The sequence below is a fragment of the Aquarana catesbeiana genome, linkage group LG09 (genome assembly GCF_042186555.1).
Source record: "Aquarana catesbeiana isolate 2022-GZ linkage group LG09, ASM4218655v1, whole genome shotgun sequence".
NCBI classification, from domain to species: domain Eukaryota; kingdom Metazoa; phylum Chordata; class Amphibia; order Anura; family Ranidae; genus Aquarana; species Aquarana catesbeiana.
In genome coordinates, this window is record NC_133332.1 from 114,018,716 (window position 1) to 114,044,139 (window position 25,424).

The 25,424-nt window shown below is 44.1% G+C and overlaps 1 protein-coding gene across 5 annotated transcripts in view; it reads left to right on the forward strand.

The window, feature by feature from the left end:
* The window catches only part of LOC141108007 (interleukin-13 receptor subunit alpha-1-like), a 117,300-nt gene extending 98,280 nt beyond the window's left edge, over window positions 1-19,020 (forward strand). For all 5 annotated transcript variants that reach the window (XM_073599157.1, XM_073599159.1, XM_073599160.1 and 2 more), the window contains one exon: window positions 16,346-19,020. In XM_073599157.1, coding sequence (XP_073455258.1) covers window positions 16,346-16,453 — 108 coding nt within the window. In that variant the 3' untranslated portion in view covers window positions 16,454-19,020. The remainder of the gene's footprint in view (window positions 1-16,345) is intronic.
* The last annotated feature ends 6,404 nt before the right edge of the window (window positions 19,021-25,424 follow it).

The window sequence follows — 25,424 nt, forward strand, 5'->3', positions numbered from 1 at the left end:
GTTTCTCCTGTAACTCCCAGCTGCTACCTCCTCTGAAGCTCGGGCCTTTGTCTGTCCTGACCTAGACAGTATGGTGCGATGTGCACCTCACAGCAACCTCCACACACTGAGTGGGGCCACTGACCTCTAACCCAGGTCTCTAACATAAACTTAGCTCATACCTGCATCAGTAGTGTGCCTGTGTCCTGCAGAATCTGGCCTAGACAGCCATTTGCAACAGTAGCACAGGCTCGACCCACCACAATATATACTGTATGTATATATGTGTATATATATATATATATATATATATATATATATATATATATATATATATATATATATATATATATATTTATATATATATAGTTAGTCGTGTTCAGGTGATTATATTCATGTGGTAGATGAGTTTAATCAATGAGTTGTGCCAGTCCAAATTGTATTTTAGAACATGGCAGCCCACTTTTATTAAACAGAATGCAAAAGTGTAAGAGAAGCTCAGTACACGTTGGAATGAGAAGGCTGGCTCATGCTCATACTTATGTGCATGCTCATAATTCTGAGCAAAAGCTCAATGCAAAACAGGCATTGTCACACACGCACAAACGTATAAGCGTATGGAGAAAAAATGTGCATGCGCTCATGCACAGGTACGGGCTGATTACGCCAGTTCATGTCAAAATATCACAAAATAAGCACAAAAAAATTCTTGTAAGAGAACAGAACAAACGATTTTCGTGTAATTAGCATGGTATTTGCACAAAAAAAAAAAAATCTTTAAAAAAAAAATAGGAGTTTTGTAATTTCCCAGGTTGCCAGTAAAAAATGTGTTTTGCCAGTAAATGTCCCATGTTTTGTCAGTAAAAAATGCTGCGGGAGGTTGGTAATCCTGGTTACTGGTCCGAATTCGGTCAAAATTTAAGACCGAAATCAGGCCTGAAACGGAGAACAGGGACCCCCTGCTGTGAGCTGTTTCGCACCCAGCCTAACAGATTCATCCATCCACACAAGAGAGGTGGATGCAAAAATCCACTTTACCGAGACATATTCTGACAGTGGGGACTCTCTGTCAGAATACATTGATCAATGCTGCAGCTGATTGGTTGAACAAGCCGCTGGTTGAACAAGGTTTTCCAACAGTCCCATTCTACAGAAGCTGATCTGACGGGGTGGCTTCTAACAGGCAAGGCCCCGCCCGCCCCTGCTTTGTACCGGCCCTGGGATGTTGAACAAGAGGTGCAAGAGAAGCTCAAGCTCGATCTCCACAAGGTATGCAACAAAGTTCCCACAGAAATAGTTGCAGGGCTGTCCACCATCGACACAAACAGTCAACTGAAAAATGCCAAGCCACATTGCTCCCTTAACAGCACCGCCATCTCTTACCAGTCCCCCTGACTGTAGCACCCAGCTCTCCTGGTTCTCTTGGCTCTCTCAGCCTTTATTCACAGCACCCTATGGCACAGGTGCACTCCTAGCCTCTAGATAAGGGTTCTCCTGGCACCCTGGCAACACCCTGTTACCCTGTCTTCAACTGCACTTTGCTAACATACACGCTCTGGCTTCCCCCTGTAAAGCCTCACTAATTCCTGGGGAAGTTAGGAGTCTTCCTGACTCCTATGCAGAGATCTCCAGTCTCTTGAGTAGAGCCCTGAGCTATGCCCATGCCCTGCTGGTCTTAAACAAGACCTGGAGACTGGGTTGGAGACTTCTTCCCACCAAAGGCACTGCGAAGTCTCTGAGCTCCAGACCCTGATTCGGGCATTACAAAATTCAGAGAAAGATGAAAAACCACCTTTCTCCACTCAGAACTGATTTTCTGGAGTCTCGCACTCAACCTAAGTGCAAACCCTGTGTCACTTTTTCCTATATTTTCACAGTGGCAGGGACTTGCACTGCCACAATATATAAACATATGCTTTTTTTTGCCACCTGCCTGCCATTGGGGAGAGTTCTCCTCATTTATAAAATGAGGAGGTCTCTGGTTGTCATCAGGATCACTAGAATTAGTGGATTTTCTTTGACTTTTACTCTCAGTGATAACAGTAAACATGACAAATAGAGAGCGCGAACCTCCCTAACAGGGGCACAGACAGCAATAAGAACCTGACAGGTGTTCTAATCATTATCCACTCCATTCTATGGGGCTATGGTATCCCCCTAATGGTCTAATGCTATCACATGTTCCTTTATATCCAGATCAGCAAGAGAGTGAAGAAAGGGTAAAAACATGCTACTGGGGGTGAGCAGTTTAAAACGAGCTGATTGGCTGCAGTGCTAATCGAACACAAATTTTCCAACACTCCTGTTCGAGAGGAGTCAATCACTAGGGTTGACTCCTCTCCAATGGAAACAGCCATAGATGAATCTAAATTTGTCTAATCTCTGCTGAACTGGCTGAATTTCTATCCATCCATGACCAGTTGTAGACTCCCTATCAGGTGTATTATTGCTGTCTGGTCTCCTGCTGATAATATTTATTTATCTATTTGTCCTAGTGACCATTGTCACCCAGACAAAGGAAGGCGAAATTTAACCACTTACCTTCTGGGCACTTTTACCACCTGCCAATTTTCAGCTTTCAGCGCTGTCACACTTTGAATGACAATTGTGCGGTCATGTAACACTGTACCCATATAAAAATGTTATCATTTTTTGACACAAATAGAGCTTTCTTTTAGTGGTATTTAATCACCACTGTTTTTTTTTTTTTTTCCTTAACAAAAAAAGATCAACAATTAAAAAAAAAAAAAAAACTTGTTAATTTCAAAATTTTGCAAACAGGTAATTCTTCTCCTTTGCTGATGTGCGCTGATGAGGCTGCAATGATGGGCACCGATAGGCTGCACTGATGGGCACTAATGAGGCAGCACTGATGGGCACTAATGAGGCAGCACTGATGAAGCAGCACTGATAGGCACCGATAGGTAGCACTGATGGGGCAGCACTGGTGGGCAATGATGAGGCTGCACTGATGGGCTCTGAGAGGTGGCAATGATGGGCACTGATAGGTAACACTGATGGGCACTGATTGGCAGAACTGGTGGGCACTGATTGGGAGTGCCCTGATTGTCAGTGCTGATGTCCCTTCAGCAGGAGCTAGTTATCAGCTTTCTTCTTCTCTCCTCATGCTATCAGTGTGAGGAAAGAAAAGCTGATAACTAGCTAGTGTTTACATTCTGTGTTCAGCTGTCATTGGCTGACAACTGATCATGTGGTAAAGGGCCACTGTTATGCGCCCTTTACCCTGACCTGTGATCAGCTGAGTACAAAGGACTCAGCGATCACAGAGCGTGCTGCCCATGTACGTCCATGTATGCCCTCCCGGCAAAGTAAGCCAGCACTGTAGCCATCTTTCGGCTATAGTGCAAGTGTTAAGAGGTTAAAATTGTACAGTTATCACCAGAGCAAGATTTGACAGTGAATTAGCCAATGGAGACAAATGCTCCATTGAAAATTGTCCGAGAAGGTAATTCCCCTAACTTCAGAGAGCTTTCCTTTTATTTCCTGTTGCATCTCTACAGGACAGGAAGGGAAGGAAAATCTGCTCAGCAGGACAGAGGTGGCAAACAATTCACAGGTTAAAGTGTTAGTAAACATTCTTTTTTTTAAAATAACAAACATGTCATACTTACCTGTTTTGTGCAGTGGCCACTTCTCAGGTTCCCTGCTGGCATTGTGGCTCATCTCCCCCCTCCCGTCGAGTGCCCCCACAAGCTTATATAATAGCAGTGTGAACATCAAGCTTTTATAAAGCATTTGCAGAGCAAATTTGAAGCAAGATTTTTTGAAGCATTTAAAGTGCCATTCAGCTCCAACCTGTAAATGTTGAACACAGATCCTACTGGGAGTGCTGATTGCCACTTTCTAAAACAGTGAACATTCAGAAATAGTCCATAGGCACAAATAAATATATAAAAATTAATGATATATACAGAAAGAAGAATATTAATAAATGGATAAAAAGATGAATGAAAAAATGTACAATTAAGTCCAAATAAGATGATAAGTTCCAAAAAGCTGTCCACCTTCACCGGGTGAAGGGATAAGGGAGGAAGTGAAAGGGTCTAAATCTGAAGAGAAAGAGCTCTGTGAGTAAGAACCCTTACCAGAACAGATGGACCCAGGGCCGTCTTTAATATTGATTGGACCCTGGGCAAACATTTTCTTGGGCCCCCCCTACATGCAATTTCGCTCTCCACATGCTTTGAGACATACAATAAATAGCAGGTAGACTCAAAATCAGTTTACTGAATGAGATCAGGCAATGATTGCGATGGCTGCCAGAGGTTACCAGAGGTTACAGTGTATCATTACCGCACACTGACTGGTTGCTAGAGGTTACAGCACACATTATGGGTCACTGTTTATTTTCTAGAGTTTACAGCACATGACTTCTGCTTGTTTGGTTGCTAGAGATTACTGTACATCAATACTGCTCACTTATTGGTTGCTAGAGGTTACTGGACAGTATTACTGCTCACTGATTGGTTCCTAGAGGTTACTGCATATCCTTACCGCGCAATGATTGGTTGCTAGAGGTTACAGCACATCATCTCCTCACTGCCTGCACAACATGGACTGGGGAGGTGAGGGGACCCATCAATAGACAGAAAACTCCTAGGAATCCTAGGACTCCTGGGATCAGTGGCAGTGCTTGGAGAGGGGGGTTGGGATCAGTGGCAGTGGGGGGTGGGGGATGGGATTAGCTAGGAGGCAGTACACTGTGGCAAATTCTGAATCATGTAGAGGAAAGATGGGAAGCATTAGTAACAGAACTTCACACTGAGATATCGGGACACAGCATGGGACTAAAACTTCAAGGGATAAGGGAATTTAAACCAGGATAGCTGGCAAGTATGAGGCAACTGCTTTGGGCCCCACAATAATGATGGGACCCAGGGCAGCTGTCCCTTTTGCCCTGCCTTAAAAAGGGGCCCGGATGGACCCCCTCAAGAGCGAGGTCTTATGCTCAAGCAAATTACGCCCTCTGCGGGGACTAATGGATTTTTCGACACCTTCAAAATCCTCCAGTTGCAAGCCGGGATCACTTCAGCAGGATAAGGTAAAAAAAACAAACAAGCAGACACTCCGATCTGAAAAACCTACACTTGAGCTCAAAGCCACAAGTGTAGAAAATAAAGGGACTCCAATCATGAAATAACGTTTAAAAAGGAGACCCTTTAATGCTTATAAAAGAGCGGTGACAACCGCTAAGTAACAAAACAAATAAAACAGCTAGCAAGTTAAAAAACAACAGGCAAACACCCATGTAACGGGATCACATGTGGCATGATGGCGTCAGCACATAGCACTGCCCTACATGTTTTGTAATACCTTACGTCTTCCAGGGGCACCGGCGATGCGCTGATCCATCACTTTTATATCACACAACTGCAACCAAGCCTCGTTATCGTCTAGGCGCCATATTGTGACTTACAAGTCTAAAGCTGCGTACACATGGGCGGACTTTTCGACCAGACTGATCCGACGGACCGAATCCGGCGGCCAATTCGACCGTGTGTGGGCTGCATCGGACTTCCGACGGACTTTAGATTTGAAACTTGCGTCAAATCTTCCCGCCGGAACTCTGCCGGACTCAGTTCCTATTGGAAAGCCCGTTCGTCTGTATGCTGGTCCGACGGACCAAATACGACGCAAGGGCAGCTACAGCACCTGCCCGCGAGAATGTTTCCAGTGCGATCCTATCGCGCTGGTTCTCGGCGACAGGTTGCTACATCTTGCGCTCGCTGCAATAGGAAAAACACATTTTCCTATTGCAGCGAGCACGGGGGGAGGCGACAATGTCCCTTAGGTCTGGTATGGATTTTAAGGGGAACCCCCTACCCTGAAGAAACAGCGTGGGGCACCCCAAAATCCATACCAGACCCTTATCGGAGCACGCAACACGGCCGGTCAGGAAAGGGGGTGGGGACGAGCGAGCACCCCCCCTGAACCATACCAGGCCACATGCCCTCAACATGGGGGGTGGGTGCTTTGGGGGAGGGGGGGCCCTGCGGCCCCCCTCCCCCAAAGCACCTTGTCCCCATGTTGATGAGGACAAGGGCCTCTTCCCGACAACCCCGGCCCTTGGTTGTCGGGGTCTGTGGGTGGGGGCTTATCGGAATCCGGGAGCCCCCTTTAATAAGGGGGCCCCCAGATCCCGTCCCCCCCACTCTATGGCAGCTCCGGGGGTCTTCTTCCGACTTCGGGGGTCTTCTTCTGACTTTGAGAGTCTTCTTCCCACTTCTCCACTCTCTCCGGCCTCTTCTCCAGTGTTTGGCCTCTTCTCCCGGTGTCCGGTTCTTCTGCCGGGCTCCTTCACTATCTTCTGCCGCTCTTTTGCTAGCGGTGGCACGGTCTTCTGCATCGTCTTCTTTCCTCTTCTCTTCTTCCGATGTTGACACGACGCTGTAATGCTGTGTGGACGGTGCAAAATGACTTATATAGGCATGGGGCGGGGACACTGGGTGATGTCATCCGGTGACCCCGCCCCCTTATGACGTCACAGTCCCGGGGCATGCTGGGACTGTGACATCATAAGGGGCGGGGTCATCGGATGACATCACCCGGTGACCCCGCCCCATGCCTATATAAGTCATTACGCACCATCCACACAGCATTACAGCGGGAGAGAGCGTTGTGTCAACATCGGAAGAAGAGAAGAGGGAAGAAGACGACGCAGAAGACCGGGCCACTGCTAGCAAAATAGCGGCAGAAGATAGCGGAGGAGCCTGGCAGAAGAACCGGACACCGGGAGAAGACGCTGAACACCAGGAGAAGAGGTCGGAGAGAGCGGAGAAGTCAGAAGAAGACCCCCCGAAGCCGGAAGAAGACCCCCAAAGTCAGAAGAAGACCCCTGAAGTCGGAAGAAGACCCCCAAAGTCATGAAGAAGACCCCTGAAGTCGGAAGAAGACCACCGGAGCTGCCTAATTACTTTAAAAACCTGTATACTTTTTTTTATTGACGCTTTTTTCCCTAGGTGAATGGGTAGGGGTACGATGTACCCCATACTCATTTATATAGGGTGGGGGGCCGGGATCTGGGGGCCCCCTTATGCTCCCGGATTCCGAAAAGCCCCCCGCCCACAGACCCAAACAACCAACGGCCAGGGTTGTCGGGAAGAGGCCCTTGTCCTCATCAACATGGGGACAAGGTGCTTTGGGGTGGTGCCACAGGGCGCCACCCTCCCCCGAAGCACCCATCCCCCATGTTGAGGGAATGCGGCCTGGTACAGTTCAGGAGGGGGGCGCTCGCTCGTCCCCACCCCCTTTCCTGACCGGCTTGGCTGCGTGCTCGGATAAGGGTCTGGTATGGATTTTGGGGGGACCCCCACTGTGTTTTTTCGGCGTAGGGGTTCCCCATAAAATCCATACCAGATCTAAGGGCCTGGTATACCCTGCGACGGGGCCTGCAAGGTGTCAACTTCACTGATAAAAGCGGCGAGATTGACTTCCTTTTCTAGTCCCGTCGTACCCGAGACACGTTCAAAATGAACGGACTTGTCCGTGTGTGGGCAAGTTCGTTCATTCGGAAAGTCCACCGCAACTCCGTCGAAAGTCAGTCGGGAAGACCGTCGGACCTAGTCTGCCGGAAAGTCCGGTCGTGTGTACGCTGCATCATGCAACGCAAGAAGGAACCAGACCTCAATCTGATGCTCGTAGCCATCACAAGATAAATAATAAAAAAGAGGAGGAGAGACCACAGATATATATGGTCATTCCACATAATACAATGCGATATGATCACATGCACCTCTGTAGTACATTATTAAGTAAAGTTATGACATTTACTTTAAAAAGAATTTACAAATAAGGAATAAAGATAAAAAATCCAGAATTGTAATTCGAATACCAACGAGCACCACATCAAAATCGCGCCTTCAAAGGGTTCATGGACATAATATATAATCAACCAATCACATAGTAAATATCATTACAATAAGCAATAGCATTAAAATAATAACATATCAATAATACAAAACTTAATAATATTCAGGAATTATCGATAAAAGCATTGATCTCTATATCGACATTCAGGCCAGAGGGCCTGAGACATCTAATTTTATAGAGCTCATCTCCAACTTGGAAATGGCACACCTCTTCGGCCCACCTCTCCAAGGTAATCTGAGCTTATCGATCCGTAACATCAAAATCCCCTTAGGGTTCTGTTTATACACCTCTAGGTAGTGTCTGGAAACAGGATGTCCCTTAAAACCTCTCCTAATATTCCCTAGGTGTTCGTTCAATCTGACCTGCAGTGGGCGTACAGTGCGACCCAATACTGGAGCCCACATGGGCAGATCAGAAAATACATGACACTGGGGGTAGAACAGGTAATAAATGATTTAATAGAAAAAACATGATTGGTACTCAAAGCAGTAAAATGGGTAATTTTCCTATCCTTAATAGCATTGACAGAGCAGACAGCACAATTATTACATCTGTAATATCCCACTCAATTCTGAAAGAACATTGGCTTATTAGTGGGCGGATCACAGACACTAGGAGCCACAAGCTGTTTAATTGAAGGAACTCCCCTGAACACTACCTGTGGCTTATCCGGAAGTATGGAACCCAGCACGTGGTGATTTTTTACTATGTGCCAATGTTTACATAAGTTTTTTAATAAAAAAATGCTGATGGGAATAGCCCGTAATGAAGGGGCATAGAGAATTGTTAGTCTCATATCCGGTTTCCACAGTTTTATCTGCTAGTAAGAGGTCACGATCCAACAATCATACTTCCGTAAGTTTGCCCTTACCGATTCCGGTAAGGGCATTGGATTCATTGTTACCTGGATTCACGTTCAGCCTGGATGCTTACTACACACATCCCTCTTCCCCTCTCCTCATAGTGGGTTAATGTGGACACTATTTGGATGCGTGACCCTTCTTCACTGGACTTTTCTTTTTAATTTTTCTTTTTTATTCAATATTTTTTCTTGTTTCATCTTGTATGTTTACGAATGGTCTTTTTCACATATCTCTCAAGGAGTTTATGATATTTTTGGTCATTTTTTCTGTTGTCACTTTAGTATGTGGTCACATATGTTTTATGATTACATTTTTATGTCACTTGATTGTTCAAATATCGATTTATGTCACTGATTGCAAGCGCACTTATTTTCTATTTTCCAATTCACATCTTTGCATGTTGCTTTTGAGCGTTTCTGCAGTGCTTTTTGCAGTGCTTGTCGCGTTTTTGGACACGCGTTTTTAATCGCGATTTTACCACGATTTTGCTGCATTTTGCGTTTTTTTTTACACTGTATGTAGCTGGTTGCTAAGGAGGGGGCTGGGAAGCCGGCCGCCGCGTCCTTAACAACCGATGAGTCATTAGTTGTCAGTGGACTTCCCACTCAATAAAAAAAGAATTGCCGGGTAAAAAAAAAATCGAGAGAAAAAACGGCGTGGGGTCCCCCCTAGGTTCATACCAGGCCCTTGGGTCTAGTATGGATTCGGAGGGGACCCCCGCACACCAAATTTTTTTTTAAAAAATGGCGCAGGGAACCCCCAAAATCCATACCAGACCCTTATCCGAGCATGCAGCCCGGCAGGTCAGGAAAGGGAGGGGATGAGCGAGCGTCCCCCTCTCCTGAACCATAATAGTCTGCATGCCCTCAACATGGGGGGGAATGGGTGCTTTGGGGAAGGGGGGGCTCTGCGCCCCCCACCCAAAAGCACCTTGCCCCTATGTTGATGGGGACAAGGGCCTCTTCCTGACAAGCCTTGCCCGGTGGTTGTCGGGGTTTGCGGGCGGGGGGCTTATCGGAATCTGGAAGCCCCCTGTAACAAGGAGGCCCCCAGATCCCGCCTCCCTATGTGAATGATTATGGGGTACATTGTACCCCTACCCATTCACTAAAAAAAAAGTAGTGTAGTGTTAAAAAAACACAGTAGACAGTTTTTGACAAGTCTTTTATTAAAAATCTTCTTCTTCTCCGTTTCTTCCTCTGGTCTTCCTCCATCTTCTCCCGCATCTTCATCCTCTGGTCTTCTCCTTCTCCCCCTGCTTCTTCTTCTGCTCTTCTTCTTCCGCTCTTCTTCTTCCTCTGACGACCCTCCTCCGATGCTGCATCCCGCTGATCTGTCAGCGCCGATGTCCTGCACTTCTTAAATAATGATGGGGGCGTGGCAATCAGATTGCGTCATCCAGAGGCCATGCCCCCTTGTGACATCACCGCCGGGGCATGATGGGCCAGTGATGTCACAAGGGGGTGTGGCCTCGAGATGACGCAATCCGATTGCCACACCCCCATCGTTATTTAAGAGATGCAGGACATCAGCGCCGACAGATCAGCGGGACGCAGCATCGGAGGAGGGTCGGCGGCGGCAGCGGTGGCAGTGGCGGCAGAGGAAGAAGAAGAGTGGAAGAAGAAGACAGAAGAAGAGCGGAAGAAGAAGCAGGGGGAGAAGGAGAATACCGGAGGATGAAGATGCGGGAGAAGATGGAAGAAGCGGAGAAGAAGAAGATTTTTAATAAAAGACTTGTCAAAAACTGTCTACTGTATTTTTTAACACTACACTACTTTTTTTTAGTGAATGGGTAGGGGTACATTTCCATACTCATTTACATAGGGGGGGTGGGATCTGGGGGCCCCCTTATTAAAGGGGGCTTCCAGATTCTGATAAGCCCCTCGCCCGCAAACCCCGACAACCACCGGGCAAGGGTTGTCGGGAAGAGGCCCTTGTCCCCATCAACATGGGGGCAAGGTGCTTTGGGGTGGGGGGGTGCAGAGCCCCCCCTGCCCCAAAGCACCCACCCCCCCATGTTGAGGAAATGCGGCCTGGTATGGTTCAGGAGGAGGGGGGCGCTCGCTCGTCGCCTCCCTTTCCTGACCTGCCGGGCTGCATGCTCGGATAAGGGTCTGGTATGGATTTTGGGGGGACCCCCACGCCATTTTTTAAAAAAATTTTGGCGTGTGGGGGTCCCCTCCGAATCCATACTAGATCCAAGAGCCTGGTATGGACCTTACTGTTTCTCACGATTTTTATTTTTAGCCGGCATTTTTTTTTTACATTGCGCAGAAACGCAAGACGCAAATCGCGGCAAAATTGAGGTAAAAACGCGGTACTTGCGTTTTGGATGCGGGTTCATTGAATGCCATTACATGCAAAACGCTGCATTTTGCGGGGAAAAAAGTCCCAGACCCTTTCCAAAAACGCAGAGGCACAAAAATGCATTGATGTGAACATGTTCCATAGGAACCCATGTTAAAAAATTTCCCTGCATTTCTGCAAAATGCATCAAAAAACGCATTAGCGTGAATCAAGCCTAAAGCAGAACTTTTATCTAGAAAAATACATTTGGCAAACAGGCAAGATTTTTAACACAGAAGAGACATACTATATCTCATTCAATTTACTTACCTGGCAGTACTCCCTATATACGGAGTTGCGCATGCACAGCTCAGTGTACAATTTTCGGCAATGCCAAGATGAATGAACTTTCATGCATGCTCAGAAATTATGTCATCTCGACCTGGCAAATGAAAGTAGCCACAGATCAGTACCCAAAAGCCGATCCGGGTGAAGCTCACAGCGGCCAGCTCCAGGACTCCACAGTGTTGGAGAACAGGTGAGTATAGTTCCACTTTAAGACAACAAACTCACCTGTCCAGCGAATACAGTACTGTCCTACTGCAATCTGCTACTCTTTTGCCACAGGCTGGGGTCTGTGCTGCTAGCTTCCCTTCCTCTGGCATCGGAAGCCAGCTGTCTCTTTCAGATTCTTGCAGCCAGTCCCCTATGATGTGCACCAGGTAGGCCTTCCAGTTTGTCCTTAATCTTGCAGCCTCCTGGGAAATGCAGTGGGCATATCCCAGGAGGCTTCAGGAGGAGGACACATCATTCTTGCCTAAGTGAGAATGGAGGCAAAAGGTGGTCATTTTCATTGTGGAAGGGGTTTCCTGGGGGAAATGTCCATTTTGGGAGTGAATGCCTTGGGTTATGAAACGCAGAGGTCAGAGGGCACAAATCTAGATGGCAAACACTCTGTTATTTGCAAATCATAGTTATTGTGTCTGCGTAGCTATGCAAAAACATGTTTGTTCTGTAGCCCAGTTTCCTGAGCGATGGGAGAGATCTCACATACACACATCCTACAGGAAACATGCAGCAAGTTGATACAATGATAACACCTTAAATATTGCTTTTTATCATTTATTTCTAAGAAGTCACACGATAAGAAAATAAATCAGATAGAACAATGGCTAGGCTCCAGATCTTACATTTCAGACACAATGATATTTAGATGTTTGCAGTACATAGATTATTGTAACCAAGGAAGCTTGTACTAATATAATTGTGTGTGTGTATATATATATATATATATATATATATATATATATATACACACACACACACACACACACACACACAGTATCTCACAAAAGTGAGTACACCCCTCAAATTTTTGTAAATATTTTATTATATCTTTTCAAAACACTGAAGAAATGACGCTTTGCTACAATGTAAAGTAGTGAGTGTACAGCTTGTATAACAGTGTAAATTTGCTGTCCCCCCAAAATAACTCAACACATAGCCATTAATGTCTAAACCTTTGGCAACAAAAGTGAGTACACCCCTATGTGAAAATGTCCAAACTGGGCCCAAAGTGTCAATATTTTGTGTGGCCAAAATTATTTTCCAGCACTGCCTTAACCCTCTTGGGCATGGAGTTCACCAGAGCTTCACAGGTTGCCACTGGAGTCCTCTTCCACTCCTCCATGACGACATCCCAGGGCTGGTGGATGTTAGAGACCTTGCACTCCTCCACCTTCCGTTTGAGGATGCCCCGCAGATGCTCGATAGGTTTTAGGTCTGGAGACATCCTCGGCCAGTCCATCACCTTTACGCTCAGCTTCTTTAGCAAGGCATTGGTTGTCTTGGAGGTGTGTTTGGGGTCGTTATCATGTTGGAATACAGCCCTGCGGCCCAGTCTCCGAAGGGAGGGGATCATGTTCTGCTTCAGTATGTCACAGTACATGTTGGCATTCATGGTTCCCTCAATGAACTGTAGCTCTTCAGTGCCGGCAGCACTCATGCAGCCCCAGACCATAACACTCCCACCCCCATGCTTGACTGTAGGCAAGACACACTTGTCTTTGTACCCCTTACCTGGTTGCCGCCTTTCACGCTTGACACCATCTGAGCCAAATAAGTTTATCTTGGTCTCATCAGACCACAGGACATGGTTCCCCTAATCCATGTCCTTAGTCTATTTGTCTTCAGCAAACTGTTTGCAGGCTTTCTTGTGCATCATCTTTAGAAGAGGCTTCCTTCTGGGACGTCAGCCATGCAGACCAATTTGATGCAGTGTGCGGCGTATGGTCTGAGCACTGACAGGCTGACACCCCACCCCTTCAAGTGCACTCAACTTCTTTGGTTGACCATGGCAAAGCCTGTTCTGAGTGGAACCTGTCCTGGTAAACACATGAAAAGATATAATAAAATATTTACAAAAATGTGAGGGGTGTACTCAAGTGTGTACAACCCTAAGTGAAAATGTCAAATTGGACCCAATTAGCCATTTTCCTGTGTCATGTGATTTGTTAGTGTTACAAGGTCTCAGGTGTGAATGGGGAGCAGGTGCACCTCATGGCAAAGAACTCTCTAAGGATCTGAGAAAAAGAATTGCTGCTCTACATAAAGATGGCATATGCTATACGAAGATTGCCAAGATCCTGAAACTGAGCTGCAGCATTGTGGCCAAGACAATACAGCATTTTAACAGAACAGGTTCTTCTCAGCACAGGCCTCGGCATGGTTGACCAAAGAAGTTGAGTGCACATGCTCAGCGTCATATACAGAGGTTGTCTTTGGGAAATAGACGTATGAGTGCTGCCAGCATTGCTGCAGAGGTAGGGGGGGATGGGGGGGTCAGCCTGTCAGTGCTCAGATCATACACAGCAGACTGCATCAAATTGGTCTGCATGGCTGTCCTACCAGAAGGAAGCCTCTTCTAAAGATGATGCACAAGAAAGCCTGTAAACAGTTTGCTGAAGGCAAGCAGATTAAGGACATGGATTACTGGAACCATGTCCTGTGGTCTGATGAGACCAAGATAAACTTATTTGGTTCAGATGGTGTCAAGTGTGTGTAGCGGCAACCAGGTGAGGAGTACAAAGACAAGTGTGTCTTGCCTACAGTCAAGCATGAGGGTTGGAGTGTCATGGTCTGAGGCTGCATGAGTATTGCTGGCACTGGGAAGCTACAGTTCATTGAGGGAACCATGAATGCCAACATGTACTGTGCATACTGAAGCAGAGCATGATTCCCTTCCCTCGGAGACTGGGCCGCAGGGCAGTATTCCAACATGATAACGACCCCAAACACACCTCCAAGACGACCACTGCCTTGCTAAAGAAGCTGAGGGTAAAGGTGATGGACTGGCCAAGCATGTCTCCAGACCTAAACCCTATTGAGCATTTGTGGGACATCCTCAAACAAAAGGTGGAGGAGCACAAGGTCTCTAACATCCACCAGCTCTGTGAGTGGAAGAGGACTTCAGTGACAACCTATGAAGCTCTGGTGAACTCCATGCCCAAGAGGGTTAAGGCAGTGCTGGAAAATAATGGTGGCGCCACATAAAATATTGAAACTTTGGGCTGAATTTGGACATTTTCATTTAGGAGTGTACTCAGTTTTGTTGCCAGCGGATTAGACATTAATGGCTGTGTGTTGAGTTATTTTCAGGGGACAGCAAATTTACACTGTTATACAAGCTGTACACTCACTACTTTACGTTGTAGCAAAGTGTAATTTCTTAAGTGTTGTCACATAAAAAGATGTAATAAAATAGTTACAAAAATGTGAGGAGTGTACTCACTTTTGTGAGATACTGTGTGTGTATATATATATATATATATATGTATATATATATATATATATTATAAAGGTAAAGGTTGTATGTCCCTCCCCCTTTTCTTTTCTTCTACAAATTCTAGCTGCTTGGCTATTATATTGACCTAGCAGTTCTAACATTTTGAGGCACAGAACTGGAACAAAGATGCAGATCAGGTGTTAACTTCACTCTATCTTTCAAATTTTCAAATTCTCTCACAAAATTGCCAGGATTGGTCACACATAGACTAAGCGCTCATTGTACACGTAGCCTAAAAATGTCAGTTACCTGGCTCTCTGTCTTCAATACTTTGAGTCACTGATTTTTATCATAGGGGGTTATTTACTAAAGGCAAATCCACTTTGCACTGCAAGTGCACTTGGAAGTGAAGTCGCTGTAGATCCAAGGGGGACATGCAAGAAAAATAAAAAATGGCATTTTAGCTTGCACATGATTGGATGATTAAAGCAGCAGAGCTTCCCCTCGTTTCAGATCTACCTCTTAGATTTAGAGCGACTGCACTTCCAAGTGCACTTGCAGTGCAAAGTGGATTTGCCTTTCGTAAATAACCCCCTATGATAAAAATCAGTGACTCAAAGTATTGAAGACAGAGAGCCAGGTAACTGACATTTTTAGGCTACGTGTACAATGAGCGCTTAGTCTATGTGTGACCAATCCTGGCAATTTTGTGCAGGCAGAAGGCATAGGTGCACAGTCCAGCACCACTGCAAGCTACCTGTATACAAGAGGCTGAATGCTGCTCCAAATGGAGAAGTCTGGGTGCTCTAACCAAGTGGTACTAACAATTAGTATATAAAAAAAAGAAGGTAAAAAAAAAAGTGCACAGTACTTGGTAATCTGTGTCTTCAGGGGGCAGTATATAGGTTAAAGCATTACTAAAAGGTACATTTTTTTTTTTTATTATAACAAACATGTTATACTCACTTGCTCTGTGCAATTTTATTGCACAGAGCAGCCCGAATCTCTGTTCAAGGAAAGAGAGCAGCAGAGACCGGTCTTTATTAGAGGAAGTTCCTTCACAGAGGCAAATTTCACACTGAATTACAGCACAGATCTAAAATATACAAAACACATCAGGAAGTAAGAATACACTTGCCTCTTGCATCTAGACTATTAGTTTACCCTATAGTTCAACTTTAAGCCCGATTAAAGGACAAGTCTATTGTTAAGTAAACATTTAAAAACAAAAGGGAAGTGCATAATTTAGACATTTTAATGTATACTATTTGTTACATCCAACTTATCTGCTTGGGTTTCAGTATTCTGTGTCACCTCCACTCCTAGCTGCCTATGTAGAGGATGCTTATGTATGTTGTCAGCTATACATTCTATTGAGTTGATATATCTTTGTTTTCTGTACTGTTAATAAATTCATGCAAATTCAACAATGGCAGTCATAAGATCTTGCAGCTTGTACAGCCATAACTTCCTTCTTTTTACTTTCTGTTCTTAGACAATACCAATGTTTATGTGGAAATGTGTTTTCTGTTCCTTGTTACAGGAATGGATAAAGAATGGCAGCATGAACCACTTCAATAAACCCCTAAAAGAAGAGGTCTGCCCGGTGTCTGTCCTTGAAATGCCACTTACACCTATGAAAGCTGATTAAGTCTATCAAACACTTAGTCAAATCATAAACATTTGTATGAGGAATGCGAACAAGTTCTTCAGGGACCCATCCTTTCTAGGGAAGGTCTTATATTGCAAGTTGGAACTGATCATATTTCATAAGCTAACTGCTGAACAGCCAGTCAGAAGTGGTTGAACGTTATGACTTTTACCCCTATTTACAAGAGAAAATAAAGTTCCTAAAGAAAAGAATGGATCTTCGGTGGAACAATCTGAAAATACAACATTTTAAAAATATGTATGTTGAAAACACTGTAGTGTTGCTTCTGTTGTGTAATGAAGAGAATCAAAAAAAGCATTTGTGAACCAGGGATATAGCTGTTCCATCAGAAGCAATGGACCAAGTTTTGGCTTGCTTCTGCTTGCACACCTGTTGCTTTAGCCAGGTTCCCTCTTTAGCAAGGGAGAAAACAGATATAAATAAGTAGTGATGTGTACAGTGTAGAATAGCCAATCTCAACCAGGGTTCCTTCAGAGGTTGCTAGAAGTTTCTTGAGATGTGGCTGATTGACCTCCCATCTGATGGTGCCAGTGTAATTTTAGGTCCAATGCCACTTAACTGAGCCAGCGGTATGGTTCCAATATTCTTTTTAGTTGTCTGAGTGTGGCCACCACTGTAGGGGGAGCAATTTTTCCAGTGACCACCAATGTAAGGGGCATTCTTCCAAATGAACACAAAAAAACTTATTTTAGCATGGGGTTCACAGGTTGAGAAAGACTGATCTGGAACATTAGCGCTTGGCTTTTTTTCATGTTTTGCCTTTTTTCTGCAATCTCTAATTTTAGTTCATTTAATGATTTGAACTCCCAAGTTTGAAGTGTATTATATGCATAATGCATTGCATATTTGTAAAGTGTATGTGTGAGCTTTACGTTTTACAAAAATAGTCTTAATGCTTTAATGTTACTGCACTGAGCCTTGTATATACTTTCTGTTAATGAGCCTTCTAGTTCCGAAGCAACACTTCAAAAAGCTCATGGGTTTATTAGGCTTATGTCGCGTACACATGAGCGGACTTTTTGGACCGGACTGGTCCGACGGACTGAATCCGGCAGACAATCGGACCGTGTGTGGGCTCCATCGGGCCTGCAACTGACTTTTTTGGTCGAAAATCTGACGGAATTTAGATTTGGAACATGTTTCAAATTTGTCCGAGTCCAGTCGAAAAATTCACTCGTCTGTATGCTAGTCCGACGGACGAAAACTGACGCTAGGGCAGCTATTGGCTACTGGCTATCAACTTCCTTTTAGTCCAGTTGTACATCATCACGTACGAACTCGTCGGATTTTGATGTGATCGTGTGTAGGTAAGTCCGTTGGTTAGAAAGTCAGTCGGAAGTCCATCAAAAGTCTGTTGAAAGTCTGTCGGACCTTTGTTGCCCAAAAGTCTGCCCGTGTGTACAGGGCATTAGAGCAATGTGCAAATGCAGTACCTAATAGCACCCAGCCCCCATTCTTCCAGTGATCTGACTCCTATGAATTGGTGAATTCAGTGAGTTCTGATTGGGTGCTATGGCTTTTCCATAATTTGCTAACTGCATTGCTTTTTGCCTTGCCTTTTTGCCTTGCCCCGTTAAAGGCAAACTCCAGTCATTAAAGCTGAAGCACATGAGCAATAACCCTAAGACCCCTTTCACACTGAGGCGGTTTGCAGGCGGTATTGCGCTAAAAATACTGCCTGCAAACTGCCCCTAAACAGCCTCCGCTGTTTGTTCAGTGTGAAAGCCCGAGGGCTTTCACACTGAAGCGGTGCGCTGGCAGGACGGTGAAAAAAGTCCTGCAAACCGCCTCTTTGGAGCGGTGAAGGAGCGGTGTATTCACTGCTCCTAAACCGCTCCTGCCCATTGAAATCAATGGGACAGCGCGGCTATACCGCGGCAATACCGCGGCTATAGCCGTGCTGTATGAGGGATTTTAACCCTTTTTCGGCCGCCAGTGGGGGTTAAAACCGCACCGCTAGCGGCCGAATACCGCTGCAAGAACGACGGTACAGCAGCGCTAAAAATAGCGCTGTTGTACCGCCGACGCCCCCACCGCCCCAGTGTGAAAGGGGCCTAAGAAGGAAGTAATGCAAGAAAGACATTTTTGTTTGTTTATAAGTTCTGAGGGCTAATAAATTGTTAGCAATGTGTGCTGCCACCTTAGGCTTCATAATTATGCATTCAGAATACCTCCAAGTAGGAATTTGTTGGACTATTTACATTTTCAAGTCATTGGCTCTTTAGAGTACACATTTCATTGGTATAAAAAACCCTACATGGGTTCCCCCGTCCCCCTCCTATCTAGTGGGAATGAACTCAGGCGTGCTTGATTACTATTATGTAAGGAGTGGTTGGTACCATTTATTGTTTGGCTACTAGGTTGTACCCTCCCTATAAATAGTAGATTACGTGAGAGAGTTGGAGGCGTTTGGGCAGGAAACCAAATAGTACCAATCACCGTGACCATAATGGTTGAGAAGCTGTATGCCCTGTAGTTGTATGCCCTAAAGTTGAATGCCTTGAAGTTGTCTAACTTGAAGTATTGAAAATAAATCTTTGAAAGTTTTGGACTTGTTTCCTCCTGTTACCTATGGCCTATCCTTTGAACTGGTACCTGGTTCAGCCGAGAGGAATGTGGGGTGTCGGGCATGGTAATGTACATGTGCTGGTGTGAATGTACTCTGCTCCCTCTGGGAGCGGGGACTCACACTAAGGTAAATTAGAACAAGAGGCCTGCTAGTGGTACCCAGGAATGAAACATATTGCCAACGTTCAAATGTCCCTGCCTACATTTTGGCATATAGAAAAAAGGGAGGGAATTAAAGAGGATTCCCAAAAGCAATTCTTTAGAGAGGAACAGGCAATTTTTGCAAAAATATAAATGATTTTATTGTACAAATTCACTTAACACTGATCAAAAATAGAAAATGCAAGTGGATACACGGCTCCTCCTGGATAAGACCCCCGGTCCCCAACCCTTATATCAGCCACAGACACCTATTAGAATCATCACGAAATTTGGTGCCCAGTGGGACCAGGTCAGAAACATACAAGTCACCATTGGCATATATTGGCTGATTTACCTGTCCTTGGAGATATCATTGGTGACCGTCCTCTCTTGACTGCGCGACGTGCACGGACCCTCAAGGATGGCCTCACCCATTCAGAATACCAGACATCAGTTACCCTGAACTGGCTGTCTGATTTGCCACCTTTGAAGGGCATGTACCCCTGTGGCAGATGCACAATATGCAAGTATGTGGATAGGACGGATGTGTTCGACAACTCTGATGGGAAGAAGGAATTTAAGATTAACAACTTCATTAACTGTAATACCACTAGGGTGGTCTACATGTTGACCTGCCCCTGTGGTAAGAATTATGTAGGTAAAACCAAAAGACAGCTGAAAATCAGAGTCGGCGAACAAATCCATAGCATTGTTAAAGGGGATGATGAGCTTCCACTTGCCCTGCATTTCATTAATTTCCACAACGGTGATCCCACCAGACTCTCCTTTAAGGGTATCTACAGGTTGAACTTACCTCTTAGAAGGGGCGATTTTGACAGTATTTTGTGTCAGAAGGAGAAAATGTGGATATACAATTTGAATAGTATAAAACAAAAAAACGTGCGCTCGTAATCATAGTGAAAATGTTGAAATCATCTTGACCTGTGCAAATGGTTCAAAGGTATAAGTATGCATAAATAATTCAAATCAATGCAATTCAAATGAAACATAAAACAAAAAATTATCAGTTGATCAGTGATATATAGTGGAATATGTGCAGATGATTTTGGAACAAACATCAGCACACTCCTTAATCTTTCCGCATCAGATAGGTGATTAAAAAGTCATTCCTCAATAGTCCAAAGAAAAGGGTTTTTAAGAAAAACAAAAAAGGAGTTGTCCATAAAGTGGTTAATAAAAGGAAAAAAGTCCCATAGATGGATAGCTGCTTCAAAAGTATATAGGGAGATATAGGGAGATATCCACGATCCTTCAAACCAGACACCAAACCAATAAATGGAGATGAAGGGGGCATGCAGACATTTCAAACTCCCATGGAATCCAATAGTATTAAAAAGGTGGACCCTTACCAACAATGGTGGACCTCCCTTCTGGCGAGGTCTTACGAGCAAGCAGACTTAGCCCTCTGCAGGGACTGTAGGCGGATGGTCTCCGGGTCCACTGATGTACCGTACGTCTCCGACCTGGCATAAACCAATTTGTCCATCTGAGGAGGGGTGACAAGCCCACTTAACCCAGAGGGAGGTGGGTAAAAAGTAGAAGAGGGGCTCCAATGGTGAAGTATATATTGAAAATTTATTATTAATAAAAACACCAGAGCAACACAAAGTACACTCCATAAAAAGTAATTACAAAAATATCCGGCATATAAAATAGCAGATACCCGTGCAGGTCATGGGGCGAACTGAGTGATGGCTTACGATGCGTATTACGATGGCTTACAATTTGAATAGTATGCAACCTTTGGGGTTAAACAATGAATGCAACCTTTCCGTATTTCTCACACCATAGATCCTAGTCAATAGGCCTTGCCCCCACTTTCTAGTTCCCTTATCCTAAAAATGTGAATTTCCCCTGGAAGCATTCCATACTTCCTTTCAGCAGCTTCATCGGCATGCTGTATGGCTTACTCCACCAGTGGAATATAGGGACTATTAAAAGAAAGGCCTTCCATCAGTCTTCTGTTCCTTTTATTTTATTTTTTATTTTTATTTTATATTTTCTAAAATCTCCCAATTCAATGTGGATCTGTTGCCCATTCTAATAGAATTCTATAACTATTCTCTACTTAATATCCACCAGTACAATTAATATTTCTGGAGGCACAGTATCCAATTTTTTGTTTCTATGGATGTCATGGCAATGGTTGTTGTTGTTATTATTATTATTATTTTTATTTTTTTTTTTTTTGCACTTTGGAATTTTTATTTTTTTAGATTGTTACACTTAATTCTACATGTTTTTTTTTTTTTTTTGTTTCACATTTTTTTATTCAAGGCAATAGATAAACATGTATCGTATAAATGACATAAGGATACATATCAATACATAGTAAGTTTTAACAGGTACAATATTGAGTACAATAGTAGTAAAATATATGAAAAGAGGATCAACAAGCGATTGGTTAATGCGAGTAAAACTTGCAATTAGAGCGACCATGAATGAGGTATAATTATATTCATCAATTGGTTAGAATGTAAATTATTAAATACATGAAAGATCTAGTAGCCTAGAGTTGACTAAAACCAACTTCTGAGATTGAAATGTGACTGGGGATAACATAGACTAACCGGTGAGGTTGAGTAGAGGGAGTATCCATTAGCAACATGAGGACCAAGGCATGACCAATCCTGTCCCCTGCACCCCTAATGGGATCAAACTGTGCGAGGGGGATGGCGATAAATACTTGTGCTGGGTTATCATCAGTGTTGATCCGTTGTGCTGGGTAGAGTGATTTCTAAATCTTCTAAGGCATGTGGTGTGTCTAAAATCCATAAAAATTTTGGGGGAATAATTTTCTGTGGGGGAGGAGGGGAGTAGAGAAGTCGCAAGTTTTATCGTATAATCTGAAGGGAAATCCGAAGTCTGGTGAGAAGGGTGTGTGACTGCAAGTTCCCTGAGGATTAAGACCTAGATCTGAGGGTGTCAGATGTAGTCGAGAGGTGGATGTAGTGGGGTATGACACGAGAGTGGTTGGGTATGAACTAGGGTAAGGTGGGAAAGGTAAAAAAGGTAAAGGTAGACACTCCAACTCTAATTCAGGGTTGGCAATCTAGTAAAAGTATCAGTGGGTTCTAGAAGGGAGTCTGGGTTGTGAGTCTAGCATTAAAGTCTTAAATTCCTGGGAGTCTCGAAAATGTATCCAACAAGCCCATGTAGTACGAAATTTAGTAGGATTATCTTTAGCTTGGTGTATTAAGTCTTCCATACCCGCAATTTTTCCTACACGTTTCAGCCAATCAGATATTAAATGAGGATTAGCGTCTTTCCAATGTAATGGAATGCATTGTTTAGCAGCGTTGATGAGGTGGAGCATTAAAGATTTTCTGTAGGTGGATTGTGGTATAGATGTATAGTGTAGCAGATATTGAGCGGGGGTAAAGTTTAGTGTGTAGGTGGTAATGTGAGTTATCATTTCATGTACTTTTTCCCAGAACGGTTTTATGTGGGCACAGTGCCACCAGATATGGAGAAGAGAGCCTATTTCAGAGTTACATCCCCAGCACATCGGAGAGATAGTTGGGTGAAATACATGTAGACGTTTGGGAGTGCGGTACCATCTTGAGTACAATTTATAATTGTTTTCCTGTGCTGTGACATTGATAGAGCCTTTGTGTATATGCTCATGTATACTCTCCCATTCCTCTGTATTGAGGTCTAGATTAAGCTCGCTTTCCCATTTCTGATTGACCGAAATAGATTTGTGATCTATCTTACCGAAAAGTAATGAGTATATTGTCGAGATTAAATGACTGACTTTGAGGACTTGTAGAGGAACATAAGGCTTCAAAAGGATTAAGGTCTCTACACCATTGAGAGATGGGGTTGTTGTTAGTAAGAAAGTGTCTTATTTGTAGAAATGTGAAGAATGGGATATTACGATCTGGGAGTTTACCGGACAGATCAGAGAATGAGATGATTGAGCCAATGTGAAAAAGGTGATGGGCTCTTAGAGTATGATCCGTTTTTGCGAAGAGTACATTGTTTTCCAAAAGGCCTGGGGGGAAGTCAGGATTGCCATTCAGAGGAGTCATTGGGCCTGGTGAAGGTGTTAATTTGAGAGAGTGACATACTTTTTGAAAGCTGTCTAGGGTAGGTCCTATCAGTGGATATGTGGAGTGTTCCTTAGGGATGGCCTTAGTGCTAATCCATGGTGTGTGGGAAAGAGGAATTTGGGTACAAGAGTCTTCGAGTGAGATCCAGTCTTTAGACTGTGCGTGGATGTGCCAATCAATTATTCTGGTGATGTGGCAAGCAGCATGATATTTGTGCATATCCGGTAGACCTAATCCACCTTTAAGTTTGGGGAGTGTCATTCTATCCCAGCCGATTCTGGGAGATTTGTGGGCCCATATGAAGTTTTTGCAGAGTCTTTTATACGTTCTAAAAAATGTTAGAGAGATTTTGATTGGGACGGTCTTTTTTAGTATGGCAATTCTTCCAAACCAAGAGAACTGCCTCGAAGACCACTTGGAGAGGTCTGCCTTTATATTTTGGAGAATAGGAGAGTAGTTCCTGTCGTATAGTTCAGTCAATTTAGAGGGAGTTTGAATGCCCAAGTATGTAAGGGCATGTGGCTCCCATCTAAAAGGGAAATTAGCTTGGCATTGGGATACTAACGTCAGTGGGAGGGTGATGTTGAGGGCTTTAGATTTTGTGAAGTTTATTTTCAAATTAGATAGTTTATGGAAGAGGTTAAAATCTTTGAGGAGATTAGGTATGGTGAATAAAGGATTAGAGAGAAAAAGAAGGATGTCGTCGGCGTAAGCTGCGATTTTGAAGTTTTTGTGTCTAATATCAATGCCCGTTATATTTGGGTTAGTCTTAAGTTTGTGTAATAAAGGCTCCAATGAGAGTACAAAGAGGAGAGGGGAAAGGGGGCACCCTTGTCGAGTGCCGTTTGAGACGGAGAAGGCGTCCGACAGCCGACCGTTGACCCTTATTCTGGCAGTGGGAGAGGTATACAATGCCAAGATCATTTGGAGGAAGTGTGCTGGGAACCCCATTGCCTGTAGTACTGCTATTATATAATCCCATGCCACCCTGTCGAACGCCTTCTCTGCATCAAGAGATAGAAAGAAACCTTGTTTGGGGGAAGTTGAGAGCCAGTGATGGATATTGATAGCTTTGATAGTATTATCCCTAGCTTCCCTGCCAGGGATAAAGCCGACTTGATCTGATGAAATCAGTTTGGGAAGGTAAGGAAGTATACGATTGGCGAGAATTTTGGCGTACATTTTAATGTCGACATTTAGGAGTGATATAGGTCTGTAGTTAGATACTAATGTATCATCTTTTCCTGGTTTGGATATGAGTGTGATGTGGGCTTCAAGGAGGTCTTTATTTGCTTGTGTTGGAGAGGAAAGAGCATTGAAAGTCTTGACAAGATGGGGAGTAAGTATGTCTTGAAAAGCCTTGTAGTAACTTATAGTCAAACCATTGGGGCCTGGGCTTTTACCCGTTTTAAGTTGTTTTAGTACTTCTGTGACTTCTTCTGTACTAATGGGGCGAGTTAGACTAGTTGAATCCTCTGGTGAGATAGAGGATGGACAGTGATGTGTTAGGAAATCTTTAATTATCTCTTGTCTGTCTGAAGTTCTTCCCCGTTCTTTGGAGGAGGGTAAATTATAAAGGTCAGAAAAATATTTAACAAATTGGGTGGCTATATCTCCTGACGAGGCAAATGCGGCGCCTGATGGGTCTCCGATTGTGTGTATAGTGTGTGAAGCTTTCATGGATTGCAGTGCTCTTGCTAGTAATTTGCCTGATTTGTTCCCCATCTCATAGAACAGTTTTTGAGTGAGGATGTATTTGCGCTTTAAGGATTTGCCTAATGCTTCTAGAAGCTCCTCTCTTGCTTTGATTAGTTCTGCAAGGGATTTAGTGGCCAACGAGAGTTTATGAGCTTGTTCTAGGTTATGGATTTTTGCTGATAGTGCAGCTATGTGATTCAGCTTAACTCTGTTTCTGTGTGCAGTCCGAGACATGATTTCACCTCGTATAACGCATTTATGAGCTGCCCAAATGCTGGATTGTTTTGAGTCAGCAGAAACATTTTCCGCAAAGTATTGCATGAGGCGTATATTCATTTTTTGAGTGAAATCAATGTCGGTCAAGATTAAATTATCTAAGCGCCAAATCATATTTTTGGATCGAACTTCTGGTATGTCTAAGGATATGGAGACAGGGTTATGATCAGAGAGAACCATTGGGTCAATTG